The sequence below is a fragment of the Lolium rigidum genome, chromosome 3 (assembly GCF_022539505.1).
Source record: "Lolium rigidum isolate FL_2022 chromosome 3, APGP_CSIRO_Lrig_0.1, whole genome shotgun sequence".
In the NCBI taxonomy this organism is placed as follows: Eukaryota; Viridiplantae; Streptophyta; class Magnoliopsida; order Poales; family Poaceae; genus Lolium; species Lolium rigidum.
Genome location: NC_061510.1, coordinates 358,053,176 through 358,066,333, shown reverse-complemented (window position 1 = coordinate 358,066,333; position 13,158 = coordinate 358,053,176). Strand labels below are relative to the sequence as shown.

The 13,158-nt window shown below is 45.9% G+C and overlaps 2 protein-coding genes across 4 annotated transcripts; both read right to left on the bottom strand.

The window, feature by feature from the left end:
- Positions 1 to 1,003: 1,003 nt before the first annotated feature.
- LOC124700383 (putative F-box protein At3g16590) lies at positions 1,004 to 5,152 on the bottom strand. Of its 3 annotated transcripts, XM_047232517.1 has the most exons (4): positions 5,034 to 5,152; positions 2,929 to 4,019; positions 1,875 to 1,965; positions 1,004 to 1,323 (listed from the first exon to the last, which is right to left on the bottom strand). In XM_047232517.1, the coding sequence occupies exons 2-3, from the start codon at positions 3,984 to 3,986 to the stop codon at positions 1,917 to 1,919; spliced, it is 1,107 nt and encodes a 368-aa protein (XP_047088473.1). In that variant the 5' UTR covers positions 3,987 to 4,019; positions 5,034 to 5,152; the 3' UTR covers positions 1,004 to 1,323; positions 1,875 to 1,916. The 3 variants fall into 3 exon arrangements, 1 of the variants encoding a protein (XP_047088473.1); XR_007001726.1 differs by lacking the exons at positions 2,929 to 4,019; positions 5,034 to 5,152 and adding an exon at positions 2,786 to 2,887; XR_007001727.1 differs by lacking the exons at positions 2,929 to 4,019; positions 5,034 to 5,152 and adding an exon at positions 2,786 to 2,887 and having other exon boundaries at positions 1,875 to 1,959.
- A 5,220-nt stretch (positions 5,153 to 10,372) lies between these two features.
- LOC124700382 lies at positions 10,373 to 12,639 on the bottom strand. Its single transcript, XM_047232516.1, has 3 exons — positions 12,036 to 12,639; positions 11,099 to 11,193; positions 10,373 to 10,479 (listed from the first exon to the last, which is right to left on the bottom strand). The coding sequence occupies exons 1-2, from the start codon at positions 12,592 to 12,594 to the stop codon at positions 11,144 to 11,146; spliced, it is 609 nt and encodes a 202-aa protein (XP_047088472.1). The 5' UTR covers positions 12,595 to 12,639; the 3' UTR covers positions 10,373 to 10,479; positions 11,099 to 11,143.
- Between the last annotated feature and the right edge of the window lie 519 nt (positions 12,640 to 13,158).

Here is a 13,158-nt window from a genome sequence, read left to right as displayed (position 1 = left end):
GAATACATCTTCTGAATATACAAGAACCCATTTTCACAGAAAACTGGAGCCATAAGCTGTCATCTCGGTCATACTTATCAAGGACTTGTTTCCAGCCCGACTCAGAAAATTTGTGCTGTTTCGGGCCCATTGATGCAAAGAAAGAATTCATCTTCAAAGGAAGTGCAGCCAAAATAAATAATGGCCAAAGATTCCTTGCTGCATCTGTTTAGTACTGGAAAAACAATAATGATGGTGTGTTGGTGGAAATACTTTCGCTGTTGCTCAATCAATGCCTTCATGAACTAGATATTGACGCATGAAGGTGTGAACTTATTGCTATGTTCCAGTTCTGAAATGGACGAACATACGAAGCCTCAGCGAAATGCCAAAAATTACACAGTGCACATGACGATGGAAAGAGGTGACCTGAAAGATGCTGGCTAGTGTAATTTTTCATTTTATTTATTGTCTCTGAGACTGCAGGTCTGCACATTATACATGCAACTACCAAGTATGCGTAGCCATGATCTATCTGCGCTAAAAAATTGTCATGATAAAATAATTGCAAGGATCATTCAGCAAAGAGAGATAACAGTTGCATAAATTATTTTTTCGAGAAAACACAAAAAACAATTGCCCCTCATTTTATTGAACAAGAAGCTATCATCTGGGAAGCATTGGTGCCAGCATATTACCGTAAGTATACTCAACTACATGATTAAAAACAGCATAGATTATCAAAAGAGTACAGACTACTCCCTCCATTCACCATTGTAAGATGTTTTAGATTTTTCCGGAAATGCATGCATCTACGCACGTTTCAGTCTGTATCTAATCCACATTGAAATATCTAAAACATCTTATAATAGTGAACAGAGGGAGTACATTCCTAGAGTTGCATACTTTATTGAACTACAACCAGAAATGTAGTGTTTGTTCCTGTCCAATCTACAGTTGTCCGATATTAGTCTGAAGAAACAACAAAAGAGCTCCGGTGGATCATGAGTAACAACCACATTAGACCGGTGGTGATAGCACACTTTTCAAATAAAAAAAGAGCATCTTGCTACACTAGAAATTAAGTCACAAATACAAGTTCAAATGGTACTCGGGGCTAGAACTCTAATACAACGAAATCTGACGTGAAATGATACTTGGGGAAGCTGAAATTCCCTGGATTAGGTACTCAATGAGCAACTACAATAAAAAGAAAAGCATCCTGCTACACTAGAAATTAAGCTAGACTACGCGACGAAAGCTTTTTTCTTCAGATAACATGTAAAGACTGCCGACCATATTGATGCAATGCGATGGACTCGGTGAGAACTGCAGCAGCCATCCCTTCACATGGAGAAAACTCATTATTAGTTCAGCAACGTGAAAGGGAGCTCTGAAACAGATATCATATCCTAGGCTATATCTCCTCGGAATACTAATGACAACAAATAAATCGTTGAAGCATTTTGACACTAATTTGTTGGCGTGCGGGAGTTGAATACTGCAGCTGCTGTTTGTAATGAACTAATAACGTAACGAACTATTTCCTTCTAGAACTTCTCCCACCAGAGCTCGGAGCTGGTTTCTCCACAAGCTAAAGCCAAAAAGGAAGGGTTCAATATATTACTTTGAGCTTACAAACTAGTGTGAAATAGCTATACCAAGGGAAAACTCTAGGCATATCCAGAAAGACACTCGTATCACTTTACAATCTAAAAAGGAGCCATCTATCTCAAATCACCATCATTTTTAATTCCCTACAGCCAGATGGAAAGTTGTTTGTGGCCTTGTGGTTTTATGCCACCTGTGTTGGCAGACAGTTTTTTTTTCCACATAAAAAAATCAAACAGTCTAGCGTCCAGATCTCACAAACTATATCAACAATATCTTCTTACCTGTTGAATTATTACAGCACATTAGCACATCAAACCAGATATTCATCCTATGTGCAACATTTCAGCTCCATTCAGTCCACCATGGCTGCACCTAGAAGCATAAGATGTCAGGCAATTAATAATAGTTCCGAGGAAAAGAAAAATGCATAAGAGAAGGCAGCAGTGAGTAAATTACACAGATGAGCTGACAAACATAATTTGAGCAAAATAACTGACTTTGCATAGATAGCTCACTTTTGATACTATTACTAGCAATAGACAAACAAATATACTCATCTGTTGTAAAATGCAACAAATAATCCTGATAGCAGCATACTTAGTTATTTAATCATTAGGAATTTAGCTAAATAGAACCAGGACATGGTATATAATTTTTCTCATGTAAACTCATCCCGCAATGTCAAGCATGCAAAATTAAGACATGACAAACTAACAAATTTTAACAGCAAAAGTGATCTTGGGTAGTCACTTATAAAAACTGGAGCCTGCCGGAGAAGAAATGCAGCTTAGTTTTTGTGCGCTAACAGGAGGGGTCATCAACAAGTGACCAAAACACATTGGCTCATAAAGCATGGACTCAACAAAAGCAGTTCGTTTGGAGTTAAGATTAATAACAAGATCAAAATCGATAAACATATTGGGATAGAAGACTATAAATATCTTTGAGGTTCCAAACGTGCCTACTGAGTTACTCATTTGGTATCTAAGGATAACGATGACAACTATACTTAATGATAAACTATACTAAAGCATAAGGCTATAAGTTCGTTTATCTAGCAAAGGGGCAATTGGTAAGTTCAAGTTATTAGTACACACTTAAAAATCAGAAAGAAGGTATTCGAGCAATCATGTAACAAACATAATTAGATTAGGTTAGTACTACAATATAAGGACTAAGGATAAGCAATGACCTGGTGTATAGAAACTTTTGAAAGGATGATGGTGATAGGTGTCGATGGTTTCATAAAGTTTCGTGGATTGCATAGACTTAAGTTGAACCATGTAGGTATTGCTGCTCACACTTAAAAATATGACATCAGAATCGTCATCATACCCCAGCAGTAGTGCCACCACTTCTTCAGTCAGAGGAGGGAGTTCAAGAATACTATGCATTTCAATTGTCTTCCACGGCACCCATGTGGCACCACCATGACCATTGACTTCCCTCTGCCACATTTGGAAGTGAGGATATGACAATATGGCGTAGCCAATAGCACCATGCTCAGCCCGGATGACTTGACGGTTTTTAAAGAGGATATCATTTGTAACGGGAAGTCCTCTGATCACACTTAGGCTGTGCTCACCCAAATCGAACTCAAGTATGTCATCGCCCTTGCACAACCAGTAAAGGCTATTGCCGACTAGGATCGCAGGTTTTCTAGAAATCTCACAACGAACCTCTGTTAAGATGAGATTACCCCATATGCCAGTTTCCGAGGAGTAAACACAGGCAAGGGGTTGATCAAATTGTTTGTACCCGGACATCAACACCACCTTGAATGGGCTCGAGTGGCAGCTGCCATGAATGTGGCCCTGGCCACTGGCAGCGCAGAGCACTGCCCCGTTGAAGACGCTCATCTGGAACTTCGGCGTAATGGCCAGGCGGCGCTGCTCGCTGGTGATGGGATCCCACACAACGACCTCTGTCTGCGACCTGCTCTTGATGAGGACGAGACCGTGGCGGCAATCGAGCAACTCATAACCATCACGGCTCCTGCAGCGTCCAAGGTCAAAGCGCCGAGGAGGTATGCAATCCGGAGGGTCCAGGATGGGGTTGAACACGACCCGCCGCCCCTGGTTCCTCCGCAAGAAGACGCCGAGGAGGGGCGGCTTCCGGTGGTGTGCATAGAACTGATTAAAGAACCGGGGGTCGGTGACGAGGCCTCGCCAGCGCTTGCAGACGGCGGAGGCGCGCAGGAGGGAGGAGGGCTGCGGCGGGAGGCGGAGGAGGATCTCCCTGAGCATATCGTCATCATCCGGCAGGGAGTCAGGCTGTGCCAGCGATTTGCCACGGCGGCGCCGGATGTGGCCCGTCATTCTGGCGCCATCCTCGCTCGCGTGGATCTGGGGATGGAGGCGCGGGCTACGGCGGCATGCCATTCCAGTGTCCATCTCACTCGCGTGGATCTGGGGAATAGCGAATGACTGCATATATACACCAGGAAAATATAGCCGTTAAAATGGTTTGTTATTTGAATGATATCAATAAAAAAACAGAAGAGTGGAAACAGAGAATCAGTATGAGCGCCAGGAGGTATGGAGTGGGGGTTCAGCTCAAGATGCTCTTACTAGTCATACATGATACAATCCTATATTTTCCATATGGCACTGCAGCCGCGTTTCACTATCGATAAAATCAATAACGAAGCAACATCATACAGATCTTACGATTCTAGTGTATGAGCTGTTTAGGCTCATATACCAATCAGAACTAACTACAGGGCCAGGCAGCCAGCACACTTACCGGTGCTGCTCAATGGTCACCTCCAAGTAATATTTCCCGACATGGCTTGCTGGAAGTAATATTTCACACTACTAGTGTTTTAAGTTTTAACACTCATAAAAAACAGAAGGGTATTTAGTACTCTGTCCATCCAAAAAAGATGTCTCAACTTTATCTATATATGCATGTATATAGACGCATGTTAGTGTGTAGATACATACAAATCTAGACAAAGTTGAGACATCCTTTTCAGGACGGAGGGAGTATGATTTTTGATAGGCACTTCTCACTGGCACAATGTTTCTTCAGTTACTACTCAGTTGAAAACAGATCAACTAAAAGTTGACATAAGATTCAACCGAGCGCCGGCTGCCATCACATTTTTTTGCAGAAAACAGAGTGATCCGCGTATACCGGGATGGGCATCCGGCCAGTTCGAAATTCTTCAGGGATTTCTCAAGCAAACTATATACTACTACAGTAGCATTTTTTTGCTGTTGAAGAAGACAAGCATTCATCCCAATTCCCAAACCTCATACGAACATCGTCAGTACCAAGGACGAGACCACCGAGAACGGATATTCAGACTGGCCATTACGAGCCTCGCAAACACGCCCAATCGACAAGAGAGGCCGCGGGCTGTGAGCGAGACTACAACTGCGGATTCGGTAAAAGGGTGGAAGAGGGGCGGGGAGGGATTGGGAAGAATAGGTCACCTAGCTTCGAATCGAGACGGCAGAAGAACGGTGTCACGGCCACCGTTGGCGTCGCAGCAGCTCCACTGCCGGCTCGCTAGGGCGCCATCGCCGCCGACCGCCGGCGCCGCCGCTTCCCTCGCTCCAGATGTGTCCGTTCCCTTGTCCCAGTTCCTACCAGTCAATGACGGCGCTGCTTAATCATTTTAGTGGAGTCCTTTTTTTTTTTGGCAACACCTTGGTTTTTTTTTTTTTTTAGCTTAAGGCAACACCTTGGTTTGTTTGTGAACTCTGTAGGAAACCCATCCCTATGGCCCATTCAAACTAACCAGCCTAGTTCAGAATAGGCCACTTTAGAGCATCTCCAGTCGCGTCCCCCAAACGATGTCCGGGCAAAGCATCGGATTAGTCGTTTGGGGGACGTCCGGACAAAATTTTCGTTTGGAGAAGGTCCCTTTTCTAGCCACCTCCCCCAAACGCGACCTCCAAACAAAAAGTAAGTGTAAAAGTCGTGTCCGGTGTCCCCGGTAGAGACTCTATACACAGGGGATGGGCTAGGGACGCCGGACAACATTTGGAGCACGTCCGGACCGAAGCGGCCTTTGGGGCACGCGACTGGGACGTTTTTTTGACCGGCGTCCCCCAAATCTCTTTGGGGGACGCTTTGGGGGACGCGACTGGAGATGCTCTTAGAGACCCATGTTGCAGCCTATGACCAAGGCCCAAAAGGTTAAAAGTAGGCCACACAGGCTTCCTTCAATTGATGGAAGCTGACTGATAAGGATGGCAATTTTCCACGGATCTGGGTATCCATGGATATCTGGCCCAACGGGCACGGATATGGAGGGTTAATTATGTCCATGAATTTTATGGGGCGGATATCCGATAACTCATGGGGTAGGCATGGGTAGAGATATGCCTCATGGATATCCAATAGATATCCAGCTAACATGTCCCATATGTTAGTGAGACATAGGATTTTACCGAGGCCTAGTTTCCTCTCTCTTGAGGCCAAAATCATCAAAGGCCCGCTGAAACTAAGACGCAAGAGCATCTCCAGCCGCGTCCCCCAAAGCGTCCCCCAAACCGCGCCGGATTGAGCGTTTGGGGGACGTGTTTCGTTCGTGCCGCGTTTGGGGGACGTCGCTCCCCATTCGCGTCCCCCAAACCAAATTTCGAAATTTTAAACTTAAGCGAGATTCGATTAGATTCGTCCAAACTTACATAGATTCGAACGAAATTTGACTAAATTTAAACTAAACCTAATCTAGAACCACTTGCAGCGGCCGGAGGCGTCGTAGTACTGCTGGAAGTTGTACATCTCGTCGGTGACGACCTCCTGCTTGACGCGCTCGTCGACGGGCTCGTCCTTCACCGCGCCGCTTGGTCCTACCTCGCCGTCGTCGGTGAGGTCCACCAGCGGCTTGCCGGAGTCGCGGATGGACAAGGCGATCGCCGCGTCGAGGTCGCCCCTCCAGGCGTCCTTGTCGTTCATGGACGCCAAGAACGCCGCCCGCGGACCGGGCGGTCCTCGGGGTCGTCGGCTGCCGGCGATGAGCCGCTGCCGCCGCTCGTACTCCGCCGATAGTGCCGCTCGCGACGCTTCCTCCGGCTCCTCCTTCACCTCCGGCTCGGGATGAGGAGGGCGCCGCCGCGCCTCCCTTGCTGCCGCCGGCTGCCGCTGCCGCCACGCCTCGTGTTGACGGGCATCGCCGGCTCCTCCTTCACCTCCCGTTTGGGGACGGTGTACGGCGCCGACCGGTAAGACGAGGACGGCGTCGATCACGCCGGTCCTGAGGAAGAAGAGTGCGAGGAGGACGAGTACGTCGTCCTCCTCGGCTTCCATTGAGGAGACGGCGGCGGTGACGACGACATCTCCAGCCTTGGAGCCCCGTTGCGGATGCCGCGGATGACGTTCTCGAGGGTGCGCCCCGGAACGCCCTAGAACAGGGCGCGGCCGTCCTTGTTCCAGCTATTGGGGCCGCCGACGAGTCCGTCGGTGATGTGCATCTCGATGTCGTACTTTGCCTTGAAGTACGTCGTCCACCAGGCGTCGTTGTTGTTGGCTGCCCACGTCGGATCCAACCGCTCCTCGGCGGTGAGTTGAGCCCGACGGGCCTTGATGGCGTCCCACCATTGGTCTGTGCGCGGCTTCGGCGACGGCGGAACGCCAATGCCGTTCACGGCCATCTTCCGGCCCGCCGCCGCTGGCGCCCGCATGTCCGGCGGGACTGGATACCGGGCGTGGTACATCGCCCACGCCTCCGGCACGGTGAGGCTGCCGCGGCCGAAGCCGTTCGCCGCGGCGATCTTGCGGGAGGACGAGCTCGACATTTTTGGAGCGACAAGGAGAAGATCTGGGAGGGGGGAGGCGGCGGCGACGAGAAGGTTTGTGAGCGGTGAGAACTGCAGGGCGTCTTTAAACAGCGGCGGCAGCGGGTGGTTGCACGCAATAACGCCGGCGCGGACGGCCACGCGGCCATGCACGACGAGACGCGTCCCTCGCGTCGCATGGGAAAACGAGGGACGCCATTAACGTCGCTTGGCCAAAGGTAGGCGACGGGGTTTTAGGCTTCCGAGCCGCCGACGCGTCGGGCCCGCGTCGGTTCGCCTCGCTTCGTTGTGTCCGGCGTGCCCGGAGCGTCCCCTGTGGGACGGGGACGGGCTCGGGGCGCTGGACACCGTATGGGGGCGCGCCGGACAAAAATGGGCTTTGGGGGACGCGGCTGGAAGGGTTTTTTTGTCTGGCGCGCCCCAAATCCCTTTCAGGGACGCTTTGGGGGACGCGGCTGGAGATGCTCTAACCCTCGATTACCTGTTCTTTCATGCCCCCCTCTGGGCTTGGTCGACAGCCATCCCTTCCACCTCGCCGGAAGTCCGGCTCTCCTCTTCCTGGGAAACGCACCGACAGGTAGTGGGCTTGCTCTCATCCCATCTCCCTTCCGCCTCCTCCTATTCATTGCCCACATAATTATTGCTAAAGTGCTACAAAAATATTATCGAAGTGCTGATAAAATGTTGTTGTTATGCTAAAATATTTTATGTTCACGTACATAGTGCGTAAACAAATGGATATCCATGGATATCCGGATATCCGGCGGATTTGGATTAGGAGTGACAACCATACCCACGGGTATTTTCGTGGGCGGGGCGGAGCAAGGCTGATGGATTTGGGCATGGATCTGGTTTTGGTATATCCGTCCAAACCCGCTCCATTGCCATCCTGATGACCCGGCCTATTTCCAGTAAGCTGGAAAATAAATATTTATGAGGCTAGTTTTCTTTTTTCAAAAATAAATTGTAAGGCACATATGGATCTTTGATCGAAGCTCCATCGCTTTGGACGCTGGCGTCATCCCAGATCCTGTTCTTGAAAGAACCCTCTCCATTGGATCAATAACCATGCACTATTATTACTGAAAGAGAATTTTTTTTGCATGTAGAATTAATCATTTTTCCTCTAGGAGACATGGTACCTGAAACTATTTATGCTAACAAATTTAGAGAAGCTGTGAAATAATGAATCATATCAACAAAGTTTTTCACAGAGAAAATGACCTATCATAAATAATAACCAGCAAAAAAAGAGAACTTGCCCACCAAAACAAAGCTATAGAAATGGTCCATGGCTACTAACTCGTGATTTTACTCCCTCCGTTTTTATTTACCCTGTGTTTTAGGTATACCTAAAGCCAAAGTTTATAAAGTTTGACCAAGTAGCAAAGTGTAGCAACATTGATCGATTACTCCAGCAATCTCGAGAGGATCTAAGCTATGCATAATGTTAACATGTCCACGACACATGCGGTCTGTTTGGAGTTTTCTCAGTCTTACCAGAACTAACGGTCTGGAAAATCTCAATTACAATACAATTACAATTTGTAGATGCATTTAATCACGATCCGATCAGACCGTGTAGTATTTGACTAAGCATTAACTTAATTTTTGGCAAATTAAGAGTTAGCAAAACCGTAGATATATTCTCTTGTATGTCCAAAACGAGTAGGTACGAGTACGAGAAAGGGTTCACGCTCCTGCTGCTAATCTTCAATTGAGAATTATGCCACTTTTCTTTCTTTCTTTTTTCTTTCTTTTGACATATCGATTCTTCAAATTATCAAATAAATGATTGGCCATACTGGGGAAGAAATCCAGCAGCGCTGGTTATTGATAGCGATAATTGTGTGCACAACACCGAGAATGTGAATACGGGCACTCGAACTCGGACAGGCTGAGAGCTATCAGCAACTCACTGCCACCAAGGCATAGCCTTGGTAGTCTTGGTTCACAATTCTTCAGATTATCAGAGCGCGCAGGGAGTGATGATGATTTGTATGGGATTGTGATTTGTGAAACGGTATGCATGGTGTGCTTTCTTCTTCTTAGGGGATGCATGGTGTGTCAGGTGCCAGACACTCAGACAGCAGTCGTGTGTGTATCGTCTCGAGATCTCTGGGTATACAACGGACCATGAGAGTGAGATCCCAACTCTTTTTTTTATGGGAGTTGGGAGATCACAACTAAAGAGAACACATTCGCTGCTTCTCGCTCATATACCAGCTAGTGTATGAACAGGTAATTGTTGTTCTCATACATGCCATATGAGCCAACACATACTTTTGTAGAAAAGAAAAAAAGGTTCGATGGAAATATAAAAAACAAAAGGTGAGAAAAAAAAGGAAAAGTGAAAAAACATGATATATGTTTAAAAATACAAATAAGAGGATTTAGCATATTTCTAGATATTTTTTAAATATATACTGCAAGATATTTGAGAATTCAAAAAATGGGAAAAAAATTCAAATGTATTTTGGCAAGACCAGAGAGCTAAGAAAATTCACATATAACTTTGAAACCACTGTCATGACGTACCACTTCATCTATGGTCAAGGGCTATAATAGTATGGTAGATTAGAAAATATTTGAATTTGGGATACAAGATTTATAAGAAAGCACATGCACAATTGATATTGTTTGTGATCGATGTGTAGCTGGACATTTAGAGTATGAATTTATAAGAGAAAAATAAGAATAGTTGCTTGATTAGCTGAGAAAAGTTCCCATGTGCCATTTGGTAGTTGAATTCCTACATTCTCAAGAAATGAGTCTAGCTCACTCGGCTTAGAGGGTGGATGTATAATCAACAATTGGATAAAATTACCCCGCAAAAATAAACAATTGGATAAAATTTATCTGTGTGCCATACGATATACAAGTTCAAATGGTACTTTGGGGCTGGAATTCTCGTGGCTGGTGAGAAGCTGCCAAGCACAGCCATGCTAACAAAAGCAAGATACAACGGAAAACCTGACTTGAAATACTTGGGGGAGCTCAAATTCCCTGGATTAGGTACTGAAAAGAAATTCAGCTAGACTACAAGACAATTTTTTTCTTCAGATAACATGTGAACACTGCCGGCCTCATTGATGCAATGCGACGGACTCGGTGAGAACAGCAGCAGCCATCCCTTCACATGGAGAAAACTCATTATTAGCTCAGCAACATGAAAAGGAGCTCTGAAACAGATATCATCTCCCTGGCTATACCTCCTAAGAATACTGATGTCAATAAATAAATCCATGAAGCATTTTGGCACTATAATGTGTTGCCGTCGGGACTTGAATAGTGCAATTGATGTTTGTAATGAAGTAATAACAGAATGAACTACTTTTTTTAAGGACTTCTCCCACCGGAGCTCGAAGCTGGTTTCTCCACAAGCTAAAGCCAAAAGGGAGCAATGTATTGCTTTGAGCTTACAAACTATCAAACAGCTAAACCAAGGGAAAGCTCTAGGCATGTCCAGATTAGACACTGGCAAGTAATCTCAACACCAACACCATATTCAACTTCTGAATCATCCGGATCACTTAACAATCTAAAAAAATGAGCCACCTATCTCGGCATCACCATCATTTAATTTGCTTTCTGAGTTATTTACATGAGTGAATCCCTACAGCCAAATGGAAAGTAGTTTGTGGCCTTGTGCTTGTATGCCACTGTGTTGGCAAACAGATATTTTTCCATATATATATAAAATCATAAAGTCTAGAATCAAGATCTCACCAGACTATATCAACACATCTTACCCGTTAAGCTATTTCAGCACATTAGCACATCAAACCAGATAGCCATCATATCTGTAACATTTCAGCTCCATTCAATCCACCAGCAATGGCTGTGCCTAGAAGCATAAGAAGCCAGGCAATTAATAACAGTTCCAAGGAATTGATAAATGCATAAAAGAAGGCCATGATGAGTCAATTACACAAACAAGTGACAAACATAATTTAAGCAAAATAACTCACTTTGTATAGATGATTTATAACTCACTTTTGATACTATTATAATATTATTACTAGCAATAGACAAACAAGTGGTACTCATCTGTTGTAAAATGCAACGAACAGTCCTGAACGCAATGTACTTAGATATTTAATCATTAAGAATTTAGCTCATAAGAACCAAGACATGGTGCTTATATAATTTTTCTCATGTAAACTAATTATCAAGCATCCAAAATTTAAACACGATAAAACCAATAAATTCTAACAACGAAAGTGATCTTGGGCATTCACTTCTAAAAAACTGGAGCCTGTCAGACAAGAAATACAATTTAGTTTGGTCCGCTTACAGGAGGGGTCATCAACCAAAAACACATTTATTCATAAAGTATGAACTCAACAAAAGCAGTTCGTATGGATTTAAGATTAATAACAAGATCAAAACCAGTAAATATACTGGAATAGAAGAATATAAGTAGCTTTGAGGTTCTAAACATTTCAACTGAGTTGCTCATTTGGCATTTCATTTGGTACCTAAGGATAAAGATGACAGCTATATGTAATGGTAAACTATACTAAAGCATACCGCTATAAGTTCGTCTATCTAGCAAAGGGGCAATTGGTAAGTTCATGTTGTTACTGAACACTTAAAAATGAGAAAGAAGGTATTCGAGCAATCATGCAACAAATATAACTAGATTAGGTTACTCCTGCAATAAAAGGACTAAGGATGAGCAATCACCTGGTGTATAGAAGCTTTTGAAAGGAAGATGGCAAGTGATGTCAATGGTTTCATAAAGTTTCCTGGATTGCATAGACTTGAGTTGAACCATGTAGGTATTGCCGCTCACACTTAAAAGTATGACATCAGAATCGCAATCATAAGCCAGCAGAAGCACCATCATTCCTTCAGCCTGAGGCAGTTGAAGAATGGTATGCATTTCAAGCACCCATGTGTAACCACCATGATCATTGGCTCTCATTTGCCACAATTCGAAGTGAGGATATGACAATATGGCGTAGCCAAGAGCACCATGCTGAGCCTGAATGACCTGATAGTTTTGAAAGTTGATATCATCTGCAACGGGAGGTCCCGCGATCACAGTTAGGCTGTGCTCACCCAAATCAAACTCAAGTATGCTATCACGGCTGCACAACCAGTAGAGGCTATTGCCAACGAGGACCGGGTGTTGTCTACGAATCTCACAAGAAGCCTCTGTTAAGATGAGATTGCCCCATATGCCAGTCTCAGAGGAGTAAACACAGACAAAGGGTTGACTAAGTAGTTTGTAGGCGGACATCAACACCACCTTGAATGGGCTCGAGTGGCAGCCGCCATGAACGTGGCCCTGTTCGCCGGCAGCGCTGAGCACTGCCCCATTGAAGAAGCGTGTCTCGAACTCCGGCGGAATGGCCAGGCGGCGCTGCTCGCTGCTGATGGGGTCCCACACGGCGACCCCTGTCCGAAAACTGATCTCGACGAGGACGAGGCCGTGGCGGCAATCGAGCAAATTGTAACCGTAGGGGTTGCTGCAGCGTCCAAGGTTGAAGCGCCCAGGAGGTATGCGGTCGGGAGGATCCAGGATGGGATTGAACACTCATTCCCCAGGTGGTTCCTCCTCGAGAAGACGCCGAGGAGGGGCGGCTTCCGGTGGTGTGCATAGAGCTGGCGGAGGAACCGGGGGTCGGTGACGAGGCCTCGCCAGCGCTTGCAGACGGCAGAGGCGCGCGGGAGGGAGGAGGGCAGCGACGGGAGTCGGAGGAGGATCTCCCGGAGTATGTCTTCGCCGTCCGGCAGGGAGGCAGGCTCCGCCGGTGATTTGCCGCGGCGGCGGCGACGGATGCGTCGGGTCATTCTGACGCCA